The sequence below is a fragment of the Anabrus simplex genome, chromosome 1 (assembly GCF_040414725.1).
Source record: "Anabrus simplex isolate iqAnaSimp1 chromosome 1, ASM4041472v1, whole genome shotgun sequence".
NCBI lineage: Eukaryota > Metazoa > Arthropoda > Insecta > Orthoptera > Tettigoniidae > Anabrus > Anabrus simplex.
Window position 1 is genome coordinate 526,911,721 of NC_090265.1, and position 21,834 is coordinate 526,933,554.

The following is a 21,834-nucleotide window of genomic DNA, read 5'->3' on the forward strand; positions in this document are numbered from 1 at the left end:
ATCAATGATGGAAATTATCCCCTCACGGAAAAAGTTGTTATGGACTTGATGACCAAACGTAGACTGCTAAATGGCTATCACCTTTTTACGGACAATTATTACACCAAGTTACCATTCGCTCAGAGATTATTGGACAGCTTAACGTATTTGACTAGAACTGTAAATAAAGCCACTAAGGATTTGTCGAAGAGTGTTCTGAAGACAGTTCTAAAGGCAGGAGATATTGTTTACTTCAGAAGAAGTGACATGCTTCTTGTGGGATACCGAGAAAAGGCAACTCGCAAACCCGTTTACCTCATTACTACTGGCTGTCACGCTGAAGATGTGATAAAGAGCAAAAGCGGGCGGGAAATTATGAAACCAATTCTTATAAACCTGTATAATTTGTTTATGGGGGTATGGATGCAAAGGACAAATCCATTTATCACGTTACTTGTTCGAGACCCACCAGGAGATATTGGTTGAAATTTTTTTACAACTTTTTGGATATGGCCCTATTGAATGCATTTATTCTGTACACAAAAAACACTGATAGCCTGCGGACAACACACAAATTCATGGTGCGTATTGTAGAAGAAATGGTCATGGAGGAGAATCATTTTCTAGACCTACCAGTGAATATAGCGCCCCTAACATGAACTATCTCATCTACCTGGATGAAAGGAAAGGTTGTGTGCAGTTTGTGGTCACGTGAAAAAAAGGGACAAAGCCATTTTTGGTGTCCCGGATATAATTGTGGGGTGGACCGTGAATGCTTTCATATTGCAGCATTTCTGGAGGCCTACGAGGCCTGGCAGGAAAAGAAAATTCTTCGAGAATGACTCCCAGTAATGCTCGGCGGCTGGCGGAACTGTGTGAAGCTCGGAACTTATTAATTCTTTTGTGATTTTATTTCTGTGTTTACTTTTGAGAAAATATTTTTTTTTTTAAACTAGAAGAAATTTTGTGTGTATTGTATATAGTATTTTTTTTTTTTAAAGAGTGTTTGTTATTACTAATGGTGAACTTGAAAATGTGAAAGAAAAAAAAACCTTTTTTAGTTTTCCAAACTTATGATCACCTGATACACACCAGATAAGAGTGTTTTTTTTGTTTTACTTTTGCTAGTGGTTTGCATTGCACTGACACAGATAGGTCTTATGGCAATGATGGGATAGGAAAGGCCTAGGAGTTGGAAGGAAGCGGCCATGGCCTTAATTAAGGTACAGCACCAGCATTTGCCTGGTGTGAAAATGGGAAACCACGTAAAAACCATCTTCAGGGCTGCCAACAGTAGGATTCGAACCCACTATCTCCCAGATGCAAGTTCACAGTAAATTATCTAATACTTATATAAGGATGTTAAATAAAGCTTTCTGAGTAATATGGTGTGCATTATGTTTAACTTTTCTCTATCTAAGCGTGCTTAAATTTATTAAAAACATAAATGTGTAATGCACGCAAAAATGGCCTGACATTTAGGGAAAAACATTCGGCACTGCTAGGGTTAAGAAAGGAGATCGGCCGAAAATGCTCCAATTACCAGCGAATAACACTCCCTTCTCACGGGCTTCAGATTCTTGAGAAAATCTTAGAGAGCAGACTGCGAGTCATCTTAGAGCCACAGTTAGAAGAGGAACAGCGTGGCTTCAGGCCTAACAAGTCCACAGCAGAACTAATCTTCAGTGTCCATATGTTAACGGAGAAATATCGACAAAAAGGCAAAGATACGTTTATGGTTTTCCTTGATACTGAGAAGGCATATAACAGCATTGCAAGAGAGAAGACATGGGAATGCCTCAGAGGGACTGGTGAGGAAAGTTCAGGTGCTGTATGAGCGGTGTGCAATTGGGTGATGGACATTCATCCTGGTTCAAGACCAAAACTGGAGTCCAGCAAGGCAAGGCAGAGCATTATTCCCCATTATTGTGCATCACCATCACGGATGAAATAATGAAGAACATCAAGAAAACCTCAGGTGAACTAAATGCAATGGCTTTTGCTGATGTCATGATCTGAGGAGAAACTAAGAAACAAGTACAGTTGGGACTCAATGAATGGAAGGTTAAGTTATGGGTATTCAATCTCAAGATAAGCAAACCCAAAACAGTAGTGATGGCAATAAACTGAGAGGGATGACCAGCGAACATCATGACAGGAAACTATCCACTGGAAAGTGTGGAAAACTTAACACCCTCGAAAGTGTAATATCTCGAGATCAGCGGCTGTAACTCTGAGTACATATAACTTCTTCCTGCATAAAGTGAGCAGTTCAACTCAGTTTATGAATGTGTCTGTGATGACTAAACAGACCAATCTTGGAATAAAACATATGCCCACACAAATCACAATGAATGGATGCAGGAGGGCGGGGTTGTAATTGACAGAGTTTTCTTGCTTGTCACTTGGCCACTTGATGTCTGCGGTGTTATCTGTCAAACAAGTTGACAGCGGTGGATGTAATGTTCCACCACAGTGAACGGTCCATAGCCCATTCTTCCCACATCTGTATATTTATACCAGTTGTCTTCATGGTATGTTTCAGCTGGTCCTTAAAACTCTTAAGAGGAGCTCCATGAGGTCTACTACTGGAGCAAAGTTCGCCATAAAGAATTTTGCAGGAAAGCCTAGTATCACTCATGCGGTAAACATTGCCTAACCATCTCAGTTTATGAGCAATGATTAGAGACGGGAATTTGCCTATTTTATTCTTGTGTTCAGAAATGTAGGCTTTTGAGATATAAATCCATTTTAGGGTCTTTTTAGCTCTATTTTGTTGGTTTTATTGTGCTTATAAATGCCTATTTCAGGGGTTTGAGCCTATTTGGAGTATAATAGCCTATTTGATGCCTTTTGACTGTATTTTAAAGAAGCCGATTTTATTCCAGTGTATTATATTGTAGCTGGTGTGCTCGACAGAATTATCTTCTCATTTCTCAATATCTGTTTACCCCACAAACAAAAATGGGAATTCTTGGAAGTCACCATAAATAGTGGTTGGGAAATTTCCATCACGAGAAACAGGAACAATCTGATATCGAAGTCTACAGGACCTCCAACCTCTTAAGACATATGTGAGAACCAATCAACGTCGAACTATGCTGCACAACACATAACCCCTATACCCCCCTCTGGATGCGAACTGTTGTACGCATACGCTTTATCTTCAGAACACATTGTGATTTATTGTGAATAAGAAGTGTGTCTTCAGCAATGCCCAAAGAAAAATCATCAAAATCCTACTGGCTGAAGCAGTGGATCACAGGGGATCCCAAATTCACTATGGATGGAAGGGTAGTTTTCCGCCAAGCTTGCTGTTAGGAGGTAGGTTTGTTTGTTCCTTTTCTTTTTTTTCCCCTGTGATTGAGAACTGTGATCGCATTTTATTGTAGCATTTATAGGCCTATTAATTTATGTATTGTGGCAAATTCTTTTTGTTGCAATGCTGTATTAGTCGTGAACTTTCAATATTTTTTTATTGCTAAAGTGTAAATTATAATTTCATTACTGAACGAGGAGTCAGAACGTCGGTGATCTCTTGTAACAGAGTGGGTGAAAATTAAAGATCGATATTTTGAACTGTGGCTCATTTCCTGTGAAAATAGAGATTTACAACTGAAATGCAATTTTTAAAAAAATCGTGAGTAACTTTCACCAGCGCTATGTGTAGGCTATAGTGAACCCTATTACGCTTCCACTAAGCCTTCAAGAAACATAGGTTACGGATCCAATGTGGCGCAGCTAGGATGAGTCACAGAGGCTAGACATACAACATGGCACGACTTGGACGATGTCACAGCGAGTTTTACAAGGCTGCCAAGACTATCTTTACAAGACCAGGCTAGTGAAAAGACCGTTAGTCTGGATTGGTGAGGTCCGGTAAGTAACCGTTGTGCTGGGGGGCATAAGCTCCCAGGTAAGTGCCGCGAAGCAGCCAACAAGCCTCTAGCATCCCCTCTGGAGTCTTGCTAAATTGTGACAAAAAGTAAGGTTATGGGCACATGCCACAACAATTTCAAATTACACGGTTTTCTAATTTTCAATGAGGGCGGCAGCCTTGTGGGCACACATGATGTAGGATCTATTGCAGGCAACAGAAAGTAGTCTTCATGACAGCTGACCCGGCTGACCAAAGCCGGCAAATAACAAGAAATAAAATGTTCACAAATCTGAGATTTATAGTTCCTCCATTTTAATTTTTCTATGCAAGTAAGAATACCGCTAAGGGCAACTTGGTGGGTCCCTAGCAAGGAAACAAGAAGGAGCTCTCCTCTACGCTACTCAGGTACCGTTTCACATCATTTTTATTACTTTTTCACCCAGTGAACTCAACACGATACTGCCAAATTATAACTGAAAATCTTTGAGGACATATTTCCATGTAAATTATGAATTCCCTTGTTCCTACTTTAAAGTTTTGTACTTCTGGAAACGTCATCTTTAATCTTTTTTTAATTTTTTAAAAATATGAAACCAATGCTTGATATTATCATTCAGGCTTCACGGCCCGTGTTAACTATTCATGAGGTATATTTTGGGCTTATGCCGTGTAATTAATTGTAAACACACTCAACGTTTAGAAAGGAACCTTGCCTTTCTTCATCAGGAGACAACAGAGGAAAGAAACGACGTATTAATGGTTGCTAGGAGAAAGCAACAAGGAACTTGAAATGGTGCCCAAAGATGTAAAAGGACGCCATTTTAGTCCCATGCTAGAGACAATGAATGGCAACAGCAAAGCATTACTCTCTAATGGTTCTGATAATAGGTAGCCATGATTCACTGAGGTTGTAACCTGTATCGCGGTTGAAATTATCTGGGTGTTTACGTATTTCAACCGCCTCCCTGATAATTCTTGGGCAATACTGCTTTATACAGGCAAGAACATCCACTTCTTGGAACAAGACATCATGACCAGGTGTTAGGGCATGATCAGCAACAGCTGATTTATCAGGTTGGTTGAGTCTGATACATCTGGTATGTTCTTTGATGCGAGTACCCACCGTTCTCGAAGTCTGCCCAATATAAACCTTGCCACAGGTACAGGGAACTCTGTAGATACCAGGTTGTTGCAATTTAGGCAAACTATCCTTAGTTGGTCGCAGGAGTTGCCTAATCTTAATTGATGTTCCAAAAACAGTTCGTATATGGTACCTACGTAAGATTTTAGCAATACGATCCGTCGTGTTATGTATGTAAGGTAGGTAAGCAGTTCCTTTTACATCTTTTTCCTTAACAGACGTCCGATTATGTGTCGATTTCAGAACCCTTGAGATCAAAGCTCTGCTGTAACCGTTGCTCTCAAAGGTGGTTCTCAAGGTGTTCATTTCCTCTTGTAGAGCTGACACTTCACAAATCCTCTTGGCCCTGGTAGTCAGAGGTGTAAGGATACCATGTTTCTGGGCAGGGTGATGGTGAGAATCTGCGTGGAGATATCTACTGATGTGTGTAGGCTTACAATACACGCTGTGTCCTAAAGATCCATCCTCTTTCTTGGTGACGAAAACATCTAAAAATGGTATCTTGCCGCCAGACTCCATTTCCAAGGTGAAACAAATGGAAGGGTGCTGGCAATTAAGGTGATCCAGAAAGTGACCAAGATTGTCACCTTCTGTCCATACGACGAACGTATCATCCACATATCGCCACCAGATCTTCGATTTGCAAGGTGCCGACGACAAAGCTTTCTCTTTGAAGTTTTCCATGAAGAAATTAGCCACAACAGGAGAGAGAGGACTTCCCATGGCCACACTATTTGTCTGTTCATAATATTTCCCATTCCATAGAACGTAGGAGGAGGTCATGCAGTGATAGAAAAGCCTTGCAATCTCTTCAGTAAAAATATCATTAATGAGAGACATAACACCATCAACGGGTACTCTCGTAAACAGAGACACCACGTCGAGACTCACCAAGATATCGCCCGGCTGAAGTGATATAGTTTTTAACTTCTCAATGAAGTGTGTGGAATCCTTAATATAGGAAGGGGTGTTACTCAGATGTGGTTGAAGTAGACTACCTAAATATTTAGAAAGGGCATATGTCGGGGAACCAATCGTACTAACAATAGGCCTAAGAGGAACACCCTCCTTATGTATTTTGGGAAGCCCATACAGTATTGAAGGAATAGCATCCCCTGGAAGGAGACTCTTTGCTGTATCTTCTGGAATAGAAGATTGCTTGACCAATTTGACGGTCGCATTTGAGTTAATCCTGTATATAGGATCAGCTAACAAAGACAAGATCTTGTTATCATAATCATCCTTATCCATCACCACTGTCGCGTTACCCTTGTCAGCGGGGAGAACGACCAACTATAGCCTTTGGTTGTGGCATCACATGCAACCATTAATCCAGCTCAAGGGAGAGAGGGTCACCTTCCCTGTTCTCCACTTGAGTAATTCTTGCCTGGCACATCCACGCTGCGGGGGTGGGCATCCTCCACATCAGTAGGCCGGTGTGAAAGGATGGCTAAGTTCAGACAGGGACCCAGCACCACGGGGTCTAACGTGGAATCCATGCCCAGGGTTACGGGCGAAGACCTTACGGCATCTTTGGCAGAGAAGGAGACCTTCGGAATGGCAGAGATGGCGGACAAGGCAACCCATCCTCCCTGGGGATAATTAGAAGAGGACACCATTGCCTTGTAGAGAAGAGGGATCTCCAAAGGCTAAGGGAGTAAACCCCGAAAGAAAATCCTCACCTGTGTTAGGCCTAGAGAGTCAACAGTTGAGTATGAATATACTGCTTTCAAACCTACAACAAGCCTCGGATGGAAGAATAAATTAAATACCGGACATGACAGTTCTTCTCGTACTGTCCGAATTTATGATGGCCAAAAGCCTGATGCTCATCGGAGATGTCTTCATACAAAACCCTCCCAAGAAGGAGCAACTGAAAAATGGTACACTCAATATCCTTACTCTCACCAACAAATACGAAGAACTTGTGGATCTTATGGAGAGGTGTAAGCTCAAGATATTGGGGTTGAGTGAGACAAAATGGAAAGGATATGGGAAGAAGCCCTTGAGGAATGGATATGTGCTGTACTGGAGTGGGAACAATAATGAATCCGAAAATGGAGTTGGCTTCCTCCTTCATAAAGTTATAGCCACACAGACAGATGTCAAATATGTGAGTGATAGGATCACCCAGATGAGACTAAGTGTTGGTAACGCACATCATACTTTCCTGCAAGTATATGCACCGCAGAAAGGATGTACCACAGAAGAGAAAAAGCAATTCCTTCTCGAACTTGAGGAACAAATAACACAGGAGAACACAATCATTATGGGTGATCTGAATGCCCAAGCTGGTAAAGAAAGACTAGGCTGTGAAAACATCATTTGCCCCCATGGCTATGGTAACAGAAACTCTAAAGGAGAGAACCTGATTGATTTCTGTGTGCGAAACAACTTAACCACACAGAACACATGGTATCAGAAGAGGGATAGCCATAAAATAACGAGATACAGCTGGGATGGAAAGCTCAAGATTATGATCGACTTCATCATCACTGATAGAAAAGCGGGTCATTATGTTACAGATGTTAAAGTCATACCCAGCGAGTTCCTGGATAGCGACCATCGGCTATTAATCGCTGACCTAAAAGATCTTCATATGCCCAAAATTAAACAAAAGAAAACGCCAAAGATCACGACATGGCTGTTGAAGGACATGGAGAAGAAAGGAAACTATGAAGCGAGGACAACAGCTAAATTACCCAAAACTGGTCCTTATTCAAAGAAACCCTTGTAAAAGAAGCTGCGGAAATTTGTGGAAAAACAAGTTCCACAGCAAAGAGAAGGAAACACCTTGGTGGAATGACCGAGTGAAGACAGCAATAAATGATAGAAATATACTAAAAAGAAAATTAGACCTCGAAAAACAGAAAACAGATGATAGACGAAATGAATTAGAAATTGAACATCTAGCACAGGAATACCGGGAAAGAAAACTGGCTGTAAAAAGACTGATCCAGGAAGAAAAGGAAAACTGCTGAAATGACTTTACTACAAGGATAGAGGAAGACTGTCAAGGAAATAGGAAACTACTATACAAAATAGTAAACAGTAAAAGAAATGAATATATAAACATCCTTGAACTGGAAACAGATGATGGTAGCTTAATACAAACAGATGAAGGGATCAGGGATGAAATGAAGAAGTACTTCAACATGCTATTAAATGGGGATGGGTGCAACACCACCACCAATGACTGTGGTGTAAATGAAGCCAAAAACAATAAAAATGGCTTGAGGTAGAAACAGCACTAAAGAGCATGCAGAATGGGAAGTCCCCAGGCTTTGATGATCACAGCTTAGACATGAAAAAGGCAGCTGGAATATCAAGCTTGAATTGGCTATATAGAGTGTTATCAGTGATTTGGGAAAGAAAAAAAATCCCAGAAGATTGGAGTAAAGGAGTCATTATCCCATTGCTCAAAAAGGGCAACCGACGGAAATGTGGAAATTACAGAGGCATCACGCTGTTGTCACACTCACTGAAGCTGCTGGAAAAGATCATAGAAATGAGACTTAGGAAGATAGTGGAACCTTTGCTTGAGGAAAAGCAACACGGGTTCAGGAAAGGTCGAAGTACTGTGGATCTTATCTTTGCCTTTGTGGACATTGAAAAAGCATATGACAGTGTTCCTCGAAACAAGATATGGGAATGTCTGGAAGACCTAAAGGTGCCAAAGTACTTAACTGACAAAGTCAAGATGCTATACCAGAAGTGCTACAGCTGTGTCCAGATAGGCAACGGATGATCAAAATGGTTTGAAACAAAGAGAGGTGTCCAACAAGGAAGTGCCCTATCACCACTCCTGTTTGTAATAGTAATGGACAAGGTCATAAAATCTATCAAGAAAATGGACAGTGAACCAAATGCCCTGGTATTTGCTGATGATGTGCTTTTATGGGGAGAGACAGAAGCTGAAGTTCAGAAGAAACTTTTTTGGAATGAAGATGAGCAAAACAAAGACAGTGGAAGTGACCATCAACAGGGAAGGAACAAGCTCAAATATATTTCTGGAAGGAGCAAAAATCGAATCAGCTTCCCACTTCAAGTACCTCAGAAGCACAATCTCGAAAGACAACACTGTTAGGCAGGAAATATTCAGCAGGACATAGAAAGCATCTAACTTCTACAGTCAAGTCAGAAATCTTCTCTGGGACTGCAAAATACCACAAAAAGTGAAAACAACCATGTACCTCACTTACTTTGTACCAATCCTCACATACGGTTTAGAGACATGTGCCCTACTAAACAAAGACTTCAGTAGAATCCAAGCAACTGAAATGAGATTCATTAGAACCATGAACCAAACTACCAGAAAGGAGATTCATTAGAACCATGAACCAAACTACCAGGAAGGACAAGATCAGAAATGAAGTGAATAGGAAAGTAGCTGGTATTGAGGTTCATATTACCAGTGTCATAAAGAAATGCAGACTTCAGTTGTATGGGCACATAATGAGAATGAACAGGGAAAGACCTGCCAGAAAATATTTTGACCTTAAACTCGTAGGAAGATGACCACAGGGAAGACCAAGAAAACGTTGAATAGAGACTGTAAGATGAGATATGGAGGAGAGAGGACACAAATGGGAGGAGGATGCACTGGAACAGAAGATGTATGAAGACAGAAGAAGATGGCGAGCGCTTGTACACCACACCCAGGAAACTGGAGTTGGGAAATTATGATGATGATGTTCCCAACTATAGAAATGTAAGATATTGGAACAATGTAATTTAAGTCAATTTTATTATTTTTCAGATCAAATGTGAGAAAAGTACCATATAGATCAACATAATCAACATAGAAATACTGCGATGTATCTGACACGAGTACAAAATGCTGTTCAAAGCAGCCTTTCAACCACACCACTATGAAGAGTGACCAACAACAATTTTCTTCAGACCTATGCACTGCAATGGTGGGAGCATACACTAGAGCATCTTCAAACTTCAACAAGCTGCCGGGAGCAATCACCGAGTTGGAGAAGAGTGGCATGCCCCAGGTGGAGTCATTTAGGATTGTGGAAGAAATCAGGGGAAGTTCTGACCGAACCTCCGGGAAGTTAGCCGCTGTCAGCGAGAAGTTCGATAGAGTCCTGCAGCGGAATCCAGGGTGGAAAGCGATGGTAAAAGTAACCAGGGTGCTACGAGGTGAGGTAAATGAAACAATGAAACTCAGGGCAGATGAAGTGGCTTCATTGAAGTTTTGTCTGATCACTCCATGTGATGTTGACAAGAGAACAAGACTGTTACCAGAAAACATTGAAAAGCTGCTTGTTGTAAATTCCTTTTATAGTAATCGAGTGTGTGATTAAATTATAAGTAATTTTTTCATGCCTATTTTGTTGCCATTTTACACGTTATTGCCCATTTTGGCTGATTTAAGAGCCTATATGCCTACCTATTTTAACTGTTTTTAGTGCCTATAATTCTCGTCTCTAGCGATGATTGTTGCCTCAATGCTATTTAGCTGCGCTCTGTTGAGAACTGCAGTATTGGTCACATAGTCCTCCCACTTGATATTCAAGATGTATCTCAGTTTTTGTTGGTGGAAGCGCTCAATTTTTTTATATCACGGCGATAGTGTGTCCAAGTTTCACAGCCATACAGTAGTGTGGAAATGACAACTGCTTTGTACACCATAAGTTTGGTGTGCAGTTTTAGGTCGTTATTCATGAAGACTCTGTGCATTAACCATCCGAATGCTGCATGAGCAGCCCCAATTCTTTTATCAACATCTTGTTCGCAGGTATACTGTTTAGACAAGATGCTTCCAAGATATGAAACGTGATCAACGTGCTCCAGTGTTGTGTCTAAGATGGAGATACTGAACTCATGAAAAGTTAATCCTGGGGCAGGTTGTGCAAGTACCTTCATTTTTTCCGCATTAGTGGCAAGACCAAAGCAATCACATCCGCATACTGCAGTTCTGTCACCCAGGTAACCAGTCTTTGTGAGCAAAGTCTTGCCAGACTGAAAAGGCCTCCATCAAAACGAAATTTAATCTCCATGCTTAAGTTGTTTGCAGATGATTCATGCAGCATGGCAGCCATGTACAGTACAAAGAATGTAGGAGCAACCACACAGCCTTGTTTCAAACCATGAGTGATTGGGAACGAATCTGATACTGAGTTACCATGAAGAACATGTCCAGACATGTCATCATGAAGAGCATGAACCAATTCCACATAAATAATAATAATAATAATAATAATAATGTTATTTGCTTTACGTCCCACTAACTACTTTTACGGTTTTCGGAGACCAATTCCACATAACGTTCAGGACATCCAAAATGTCTCAATACTTTCCACATAGCAGATCTTGGTACTGAATCAAAGGCTTTTTCCAGATCATAGAAAACTAAATACAGAGGCTGCTGTTGCTCTCTGCATCTCAGTCTCGACACATTAGCCACAAAAGAGATGGCAAGAGCTCTCACTTTTACCAACAAGTACAAACACTCCTCTGGGATTCCAAAATACCAACAAAATCCAAGCTGGTGATGTTCAATCAGTACTCCATACCAATCTTAACCTATGGTATCGAAACCTGCAGCCTTACTAAGAAGGACTCATCAAGGTTGCAGGCATCTGAGATAAAGTTCCTGAGGTCCACAGTTCAAAAAACAAAACTGGACAAGTTAGGGAATGACATGGTTAGAAGGGAAGCTGGGATTGAGACATCATTGTTGGATCGGGTCAGCATGTCCAGATTGAGGTGGTTGAGCATGTAATGAGGATGGAGCCAACAAGGACAGCTTGTGTGAACTTGGAGAAACATGTGGGAGGAAAACGGATGGTGGAAAAACCAAGAACCCACTGGATGCACATCGTAAAGATAGACACGGCAGATTGGGAAAGGACACTGGAGGGCATCGTTAACAACAGAACGTATCTCAATAAGACAGAGTGGAAAAGGTTTGCCAACAGTACTCAGGAAACTGGAACTGCAAAATAATAATGATGATGATTATGGTTATAAAGAACACAGAAATATTATAAAGTACGGTATATTTCCATATCAGTTCGTCAATGAGAACAAGCTTAAGGCATCTTTTTATCTTTATTTAAGCAGATAAATAAATCAGTCCAACAACCAACCTGCATCATAATGTGTAAAATTATTAAAGAAGGAGGCATATGTCACTGGTAAGACCACAATTAGAGTATACTTCCAGTATATGGAACCTTCACTAGGATTACATGATTAGAGAACTGGAAGGAAAAAAGAAATCCTAAGAAAAGCAGCATGATTTGTTTTGGGCGACTTCCAACAAGATAATAGTGTTAAGAAAATGTTGCAAAATTTGGGCTGGGAAGACTTAGGAGTAAGGAGACAACCTGCTCAACTAAGCAATATGTTCTGACTGTCAGTGGAGAGATGGCATGGATTTCATTAGTAGGTGAATAAGGACAAGTGTTGTTTTTAAAAATAGGAAAAAATCATAACATGAAAATAAAGTTGGAATTTAATAAGAGGACAAATTGGGGCAAATATTAATTTATAGGAAGAGGAGTTACGGATTGGAATAATTTACCAAGGAAGATATATGATAAATGTCCAACTTCTTTGAAGTTATTTGAGAACTGGGTGATTGCCCTAAATGCAGATCTGTGGAGTCTGGCTGATATTTAGACCTATAATAGTTGCCCTGCTACCTAAAACTCAATTTCAGCCAGGCTGAGTGGCTCAGACAGTTGAGGCGCTGGCCTTCTGACCCCAACTCGGCAGGTTCAATCTGGCTCAGTCCGGTGGTATTTGGAGGTGCTCAAATACGTCAGCCTCGTGTCAGTAGATTTACTGGCACGTAAAAGAACTCCTTGCGGGACTAAATTCTGGCACCTTGGCATCTCCGAAAACTGTAAAATAGTAGTTAGTGGGATGTAAAGCAAATAACATTATTAAAACTCAATTTGCATTGATGTGGAATATAATGAGATATTTTCTGTTAGGGGTCAGGTTTCGAAATTCCAATATCTTAAGCACTGCATTTTCCCAATCCATTTACAAAGCATTATATTCTCTACACTAATTACCTAAGAGAGAGCAGTACATCCTTAGCCATGCAATGGTTTTCAACACAATAAGTCAGTCACATGTTGAAAAGGGGATCTGAACAGGCGGACGAAAGAAAATTCGGGAGGTATCACCTCAGGACGTGCCCATCACCAGCAACTACCCCAGCTCAGGTGGATTGATCTGCTGCGAACTCCATCCAATCTACAAGGACATAAATAGTCACCATGTTTCTATACTCGCCTTATTGTCTTCCCACCACAACAGCCATGACCAGCACCACGACAACCATCACCATCACTGAATTCAGCCAATCAACCTCAGTTTCATACCTCTCAGCTGTAATGTCCAATTATGCAGCAACCTAATTACCAAGTCGGATTCATTCCACCGGCACCAGCTCCACAAAGGGATAACTCAAGACTTAAATTCCAATTCACGAGGCTGGCCCCACGATCTGCTCCAGAAAAAGAACAAACTCCACAGTTATAGGCAGCTCACCCAGAACTGGCACCTCCGGCAGCCACGATAAGTAACCCGCCGCTATCCTTGGACGTCACCATGCAGAACGACCCTCCAACTGTCACCACCACCACTCCTTCCCAGTTCACATTTTCCACTACATCCGGCACCAGATGACCTATCAATCACTTCCATTTCCTCCAACCTACTCCATCAGGCATGCATTCTTTTTTACTTGCCCACCCCTTCCCCGACTTCCAGTCCCCCCAAGCAATATTCTCCTCGCTACAGCTCTACTCCGATTCAACATGCGCCAGGACACCACAGATATCCAAAGAACTGCTACAGGAGTCATCATCTAGGTTAAAAGAGATGCTGCTGCCAACCTGCTCACCACTGTAACAGGATCTCACCACCTAGGATCAAGCACCCCCATTCAACCCCTTCCTCTGCGCTACAGACTTCTCAGCTATGTAATACGAAGTGTAGACCCCTCTATTACTGAAGACACAGCCATTGCAGAGCTCAATGCGGAAGGCATCCCAGCTAAAAAGGCATCCTGGATCAAGAACATAACAGGCCCCATGTACCTATACGACACAGTTTCTTCTCACAAAGAATTACAATAATTGAAAGTCCTTCCCCTAGCCCCACCCCATTGAATTTACTGAAAACAAAAAGGAGACTCCAAATACAAATTTTCACATCTGTAACATCTTCAGTTTTGAGATATAAGTATCCTCGTAAAAAAATAATTCAACTCTTTTTTCACTTCTTTTCACCCCCATTAAGTGCCTTTTCCAAACAAAAAAAACATGTTCCTGTATTTTTAAAGGACTTTCCAAATACCAAGTTTCTTGTGTACAACATGTTTCACATACACACTGTAGATATACCGGTACTCATTTTAAAAATTCACCCGCTTTTTCAATTCTTTTCAGCCTCGTAAGTTGATTTTCTGAAAACCAAAAAAATGTGTGTTTAACTTTATTTTTAAAGGGGATTCCAATTACCAACTTTCACATCTGTACCATCTTCAGTTTCTGAGACATAAGTATCCTCATTGAATTCAACTTGTTCTTCACTTCCTTCCAACCCCTGCCCCTTAAGTGGACTTTCCAAAAACAAAAAATATGCGTTTCTTTATTTTTAAAGGAGATTCCAAATACCAATTTTCACGTCTGTAACATCTTTAGTTCTTGAGATGACCGAGCTCGATAGCTGCAGTCGCTTAAGTGCGACCAGTATCCAGTATTCGGGAGATAGTAGGTTCGAACCCCACTGTCGGCAGCCCTGAAAATGATTTTCCGTGGTTTCCTATTTTCACACCAGGCAAATGCTGGGGCTGTACCTTAATTAAGGCCACGGCCGCTTCCTTCCCACTCCCAGCCCTTCCCTGTCCCATCGTCGCCATAAGACCTATCTGTGTCGGCGCGACGTAAAGCAACTAGCAAAAAAAAAAAAAAAAAAAAGTTCTTGAGATGTAAGTATCCTCATACAAGGAATTCCACTAATTTTTCAATTCATTAAACCCCCCACCCCCTCTTAAATGGATTTTCCAAAAGAAGATCCCAAATACAAATTTTCTTGTCTGTAACATCTTCAGTTTTTGAGATATAAGTATCCTCATAAAAGGAATTCAACTTTTTTTTCACCCCTCCCTCCCGTTAGTTGATTTAGCACCCCACCTACAAAAAATATCTTTCTTTATTTTAAAGGGGATTCCAAATACCAATTTTCACGCATCTGTTGTTGAGTTATAAGTACCTCCATAAAATTAATTTTTTTCACTTCCTTTCACCGTCTTCCCTTAAGTTAATTTTCCGAAAACAAAAAATGTGTTTATTTATAAAGGAGCTTCCAAATACCAATTATTACGACTGTAACATATAGATATATGTAACCTCACAAAACGAATTCAACTTTTTCACACACACAGCCCAACCTGATTTTTCCTCAAAAATGCGTATTACTTTATTTTGGAAGGAAATTCCAAACACACATTTTTGGCGTCTGTAAACTTATAAGTTTTTGAGGTATGGATATACTCATTTAAACAATTCAAACCCCCCAAGCCACCCACTTTTCACCCCCTTAGTGATACAATATCCAAAAATCCTCACTTAGTGAGCACCTAAAATCTAATATAAATATATTCCCAAAATTTCATTTCTTTATGCCCAGTAGTTTTGGCTCGGCGATGATGAATCAGTCAGTCAGTCATGACAAGTTATTTTATATACTGTATATAGATTGTTTGTTCCAACAAACAAGTTTCTGATGGTCACTTACAGATTCAAGCATAGCCTTCTGCGCATGCGCCAGTTTGAGATCAGTCAGCAGCTGGTCCCAACTTTGATCGTGTTGGAACACTTCCCGGACAGCAATCTGACTTGTTAACAAAGCGTTTGGTGCGTATTTTGTGTTGCCTTACCCTTATGTTAATTTGGGCTGTTTTGTTGGTTGTTAAGAAAAAGGAAAGGATAAATAAATAAAAGATAGAAGGTATGTGCTTTATTTTAAAATCATATAATTACTTAAGTACTGATGAAATTCAATATATATAGAACACAGTATATCATGCATTTTAAAGATTTAAAAAATATGAAAAACACACACTCACATATATATATGGTTGCTCCAAGCCTTAAGCCTGTATTATGCTGTTAAAGAACCATGGTTCAATTAATTTGGATCAAAGAAATTTGATAATCTTTGGTAAAAGAATTAGGATGATCGATCCTGGCTCAGTCCAGTGATATTTGAAGGTGCTCAAATACATCAGCCTCGTGTCTGTAGATTTACTGGCACATAAAAGAACTCGTGCGGGACTAAATTCCGACACCTCGGCGTCTCCGAAAACCGTAAAAGTAGTTTTTTGGGACGTAAATCAAATAACATTATTGAAACATAAATGTTTACCTTTCTAAATATTTGCAATTAAGGAAATACAGTAATTTAGCAAATAAAATTATTCACATCATTATGAGCTAGAAGAGAGGTGGCAGAAAGCGTAAAAAGACTCTCTACTTATTTTGTATTCTGCAACGACAGCAGATAATCCGCACTTAAATATACAAGGAGATTACGGCTGAGAATGTTGTAAGGAAGAAAATAAACTTTTTCAGCTCCCAACACTTGGCAGAAAATACTGTGTAAGGGAACTGCTTATATTATTACATTTCTCTTATGAAAGTTGATTATTTATCATCATAAGTCTCTATTCTCAAAGGTCAGCATCACAACTTTCGATTCATAGAACTCCGGGTTTGATTTTTGGCCAGGTCTGGTTAATTCCACGGATGAGGGAAATGGGTGTTTGTGTTCATCTCAACACACCGCTCTTCACAGTTACACTACCAACCAACCAAGAAACATGTAATACCACATACGGTACATCCCTCCACCACAACATGTGCAACATAGTTTGATCTCAGGACACCACTAGGGTGTGGGAAAAGCAGTGGAACAACAAAGAAGTGTTTGATAAGAAACTAGACATAATTCAGCCAGAATGAAAAAAAAAAAAACACACCTACAACCTGTTTTCCAGTCATTGACCGGGTCAGGGATGTAATGAATGAATCATATAGGCTATTAGTACGATGGGGTCGCCACTCCCAAAGTGATTTATTAATGACAGAGCTGCTATGAAATGAGAATGGAGTGTGTTGCTGGAATGAAAGATGACAGGGAAAACCGGAGTACCCAGAGAAAAACCTGTCCCGCCTCTGCTTTGTCCAGCACAAATCTCACATGGAGTGACCGGGATTTGAACCACTGTATCCAGCGGTGAGAGGCCGACGCGCTGCCGTCTCGAGCCACGGAGGCTCCCTAATTCAGCCAGAATATACAGCTGAAAATTCAAATGGCAGTGCACATTTTATTCAAATTGTTATCAAATGCATCATGTAAAAATAATATAGGCCTACAACAGATATTATTATTATTCAAATCATTAAGAGCAAGAAGAGAAGTTGCAGAAAGATGAAGTGTGGATAGACCCTCTACTTATTTTGGATTCTACAAGAACAGCAGACAATTTGCACTCAAATATGCACACATAAATTTGTACAGCCTTCTGAGAAAGAAAACAGTAGAATGTGGATATTTGATGTAGTGTATAGCATATAACATTCTATACGCCGATGTCCCTACACACATCAACCTTCCCCCCCCCCCCCCCCCCCCGTGTCACACCTGTGAGAGTAATGACCAAATATACTTGCGCCGCTGCAGATGCCGCCCGGCACATCCTCCATAAGAACCATCGACACGCCCACATCACTCAATCGTTCTTTTCTCGCCACCTACAATCAAAGATCTCATCTCTCCCGTTATTGTAAATAACAAAATAAGTAAAACTGTAAAATGCTTAACCAAAAGGCTAGAAATACCCTCCTATCTTCTACTTCTACGCATCCTTTTACCCCCACCCCTCTTCTACCATCACATCTCCCTAACCCGCCCACATATCTTGGCCAGAGAGGGCGCAAGAATGAAAACTTTTGTGATGATGATACTGCAATATCGCAAAGCAACCAACATTGCAAATAATAAACATAACCTCAAATCCCTGAGTTCATTTGATTATCGATCGCAACTGACACACTCCCTACCTCCCGCAATGAGGAACGAAACATTTTCACTAACCTACTGTACTTTCCTAAAATTAAAACCAAACCAACTCACCGGTTTTTAAAGCGTACCATTCTTCATTAGAAGCTTAACATGCCTCCAAAACAAATGAGTACACTGATAGATCAAAATCAGTTTTCATTTTAAAATGAAAATAGGAAAATACTACTGAGATGAATATGAACGACCAAGATCTACTGCCTGGTGCGACATGCGGCATTCATTTGGATTTGATAAACGACTTATTTTCATTCCATCACGCGTCAAGCAAAAATAATCTTCTTCTTCTTTCTTTGTGTTGTTGGGCGCTGCCTTCGATCGTATTAATACTCTATGGGCGCTGCACACACGTAATTTACCCAGTCACCAATTGTATACTCGCTTGAATACTTTATTATTATTATTATTATTATTATTATTATTATTATTATTATTATTATTATTATTATTAGAAAAGCGCACGAATGTGCATTACAAAGATCATTGACCGTTTTAGTCCTTGCTATAGTCGCATAGAGATTTGTTGTTGTTTTTACATCTTGTGATGTGATACATGTCACAGAACTGATCACACAGAGAACATTCACATTTTTCATTTGGGTCGTGATAAGACAAATTTTTTACATATTTTATGGTGGTACCCGTGTACTGCTAGTTTTATTATCACATGTCTTAGCTTCTGGTTGGCGTTCGTCCAATTTCGATCCAACATGGCATCTGTGCTGTAGAACTCTAGCGGAATTTCTTCTCTCTTCTTCCGCCTCTCCGCTAGGTGTGCTTCTACATTCATTGTGGATGGCAGTGGTAGTTTTATCCTCAGTTCTTCAATAAGAAATGGTTCCCGTGCTAGTTCGTATGTTAGGCGGGAACGCGTGTATTTTGAAATGCCCATTATGGTCTTTAGGAATTTTGCCTTAACTCCTTCTATGGTGGCCAGGTCTCTCTTTGTTAGTCTTTCCCATATCAAGTGGATTCCATAGGTGAGTATTGGTAGGATCGTTGTGTCAAATAGGCGCATAGCTGTTTTTAAGGATAACTGCTGTAGATTGTTGATGTCGTACATGGCTTTCATGGCTGCAACTGCTTTGTCTTTTATGTGTAGTCTGAACGTCCCAGTAGTCTGTAAGGTTATTCCCAGGTATTTGAATGAGTTTACTAATTCCACTTTGCCGTCTTCATATTCTATGTTGTCGTTTGCTGCGTTTCGTCCGCCTTTCCGAAAGACCATCTGTTGAGTTTTTTTCAGTTTATTTTCAGGCTGTTATTTCCTGCCCATTCAGCCAGCGCTGAGAAAGCGTGTTGGAGCTCTTCCTTCTTTGTTGACCCTAGGACCATGTCGTCTGCATATATGTAGATCACTGTATCCTTTGCTCTTTCTCTGATTGCTTTTGTTACGTCGGCGGTGGCAATATTAAATAGTATGGGGCTGAGTGGATCATCTTGCAGCACTCCATTAGTTTCGGTGATTTCCTTTGTTTTATGGGTCGCATCATCTATGGTGATCTGGTTGTATGTCAGAATATTTCTTATTAGAGCTGTAAGGGGAGTATTTCCAGCCATAGTTTGGAGTTTTGACATTAGTATATTCCTGTCTATTATGTCGAAGGCTTTTGTATAGTCTATGAAGACTGCATAAAATTTTCCTTTGTGAAGCCGTTGTGCTTCTTCTATGTCAATGAGTAGGTTTTGGATTGCATGCAGGGTTCCTCTTCCTCTTCTAAATCCAAATTGCTCTTCTGGCATTTTGGGGTCTACTTCTTCAACTATCCTGTTGGTTAGGATTCTTGTTAACAGCTTGAAGATATTGCTTTCTAGAGCGATTCCTCTGTATGAGTTTGGGTCGCTGGTTTCACCTTTCCCTTTATAGAGGGTTATAAATGTTGATTTTCTCCATGAACACTTTAGTCTCTATGTTTTATTATTATATGAAAATTACATTTATACAATTAGAACAATTGATTATTAATAACAAGAAAATGAATGTTGAAATTACGTAGAGCTAGATACATCACATTGAGGAATTTCAAGTGTGTGGGAGGATTCAAAGACAAATATTACATTGGTTTAAGTAGTCCGTGATGGCTAGTACAATTTCCGGTGTGGGATTGGATACCAGGCAAGAGACACATGTGGGAAAGGCAACCTTTTGTTCTAATAATCTACGAAAGAGAATATTTTATTGTGAGTTAAATGTTTTACATTGAAGAATAATGTGATTAGCATCCCCAATAGCGTTACCACAGTTACATAGCGGTGAGTCAGATAATTTTAATTGAAATTTATAAGCGGGTGTTAGTACATGGTTGAAACGAAGGCGAATGATAGTGGTAACATGCCGACGTGTGTAGTTCCCTTTAGCAAACCATGGCCGTAAACAGATAGAAGGTTGCACACTAAAATAAAAACCACCCTTAAAAGTCGCAGATCCTTTCCAATCGTCCTGCCATTCCTGACATAGTGCTTGTTTGATGAGAGGTTGAATATCAGTAGCGGGAAGAGCGATGTTACAGTTGAACCCATTTCCTAAAGCAGCGTCTTTGGCAAGAAAATCAGCTTTAAGATTACCATGAATATTAGAATGTCCTGGAATCCAGACCAACGTTATATCCTGATGGTTTTGATTTAGGTTAAATAATAGTTTTTTAATATTAAGAACATACCACGAACTGTGATTTTGAGTTGAATGTATGCCTTTCAGAACACTCAGTGAATCAGAAAATATGATGGTTTTGGGTATAGCATGAAGTTTGACATATAATAGGGCCTGCCGAATAGCGAATGCTTCAGCAGTGAAGATAGAAGCATGTTTGGGGAGTGAAAATTTACCAGATGTATTGGAGGAAGATATATAGTAGGCTGCTCCAACACCTTGGTCATTTCGAGAACCATCCGTATAAATGCTTAAGGTATCCTAGTGAGATGATAGGCATACTGGGAAGGGAAAAGAAATATTATGAGACGATTGTATACGTTGGTGGGTATTGAATCCGAAATGGGAGATAATAAGTTGTGGTTTGTACAATGATATAGAGTATGGGAAAGAATAATGAGGTAAAGAAGGACATTTTATTACTTGAGTGTTATAATCTCGGATGTTTTCAAAGGCTGTTAAGAGAGCAGGTGGTTTTAATTTGGTATTAGGGTATTTTTGAAAATATTCCGAAAGAAGTTGTAATTTAGGAAATAACAAATAGGAGATAAGCGAAATTTTTCGTGGCCACAACTTGTTTGCTAGAAACTTTCTACGTAAGAACAATGGCATTTCTCCAGCTTCAACCAGCAACGCGTTAGTGGGGGTTGATTGCAATGCACCAATACATAGTCGTATCGCTTTGTATTGAATTACGTCTAATTTATGAACAAGGGTGGCAGCTGCCATGTTAAAAAAGAAGCAACCGTAATCTAACCTGGATCGTATGGTAGTCTTATATATTGTCAACGCCATGACTGGGTCCGCCCCCCAGTTCCGCCTGACGATAGCTTTGAGAATATTTAAAAAAAGGTTTGTTTCATAAGATAGGGATTCAAAATGATATTTCCATGTTAACTTATTATCTAAATATATACCTAAATATTTATAGGTTGTTCGAATTGGAATGCTTAAAGTACTACTTTGTATTGGTGATTGATCATAACGTCGTTTATTGGTGAATACCATGGCAGCACACTTATTCTGTGAAACTTCAAATCCATGTTCATTGAACCACTGATGTGC

The 21,834-nt window shown here is 40.1% G+C and overlaps 1 protein-coding gene across 1 annotated transcript in view; it reads right to left on the minus strand.

The window, feature by feature from the left end:
• Pop5 (POP5 ribonuclease P/MRP subunit) overlaps positions 1–18,387 on the minus strand; it is a 76,517-nt gene extending 58,130 nt beyond the window's left edge. The window contains exon 1 of the mRNA XM_068227113.1: positions 18,174–18,387. Coding sequence (XP_068083214.1) covers positions 18,174–18,193 — 20 coding nt within the window. The 5' untranslated portion in view covers positions 18,194–18,387. The remainder of the gene's footprint in view (positions 1–18,173) is intronic.
• Positions 18,388–21,834: the final 3,447 nt, after the last annotated feature.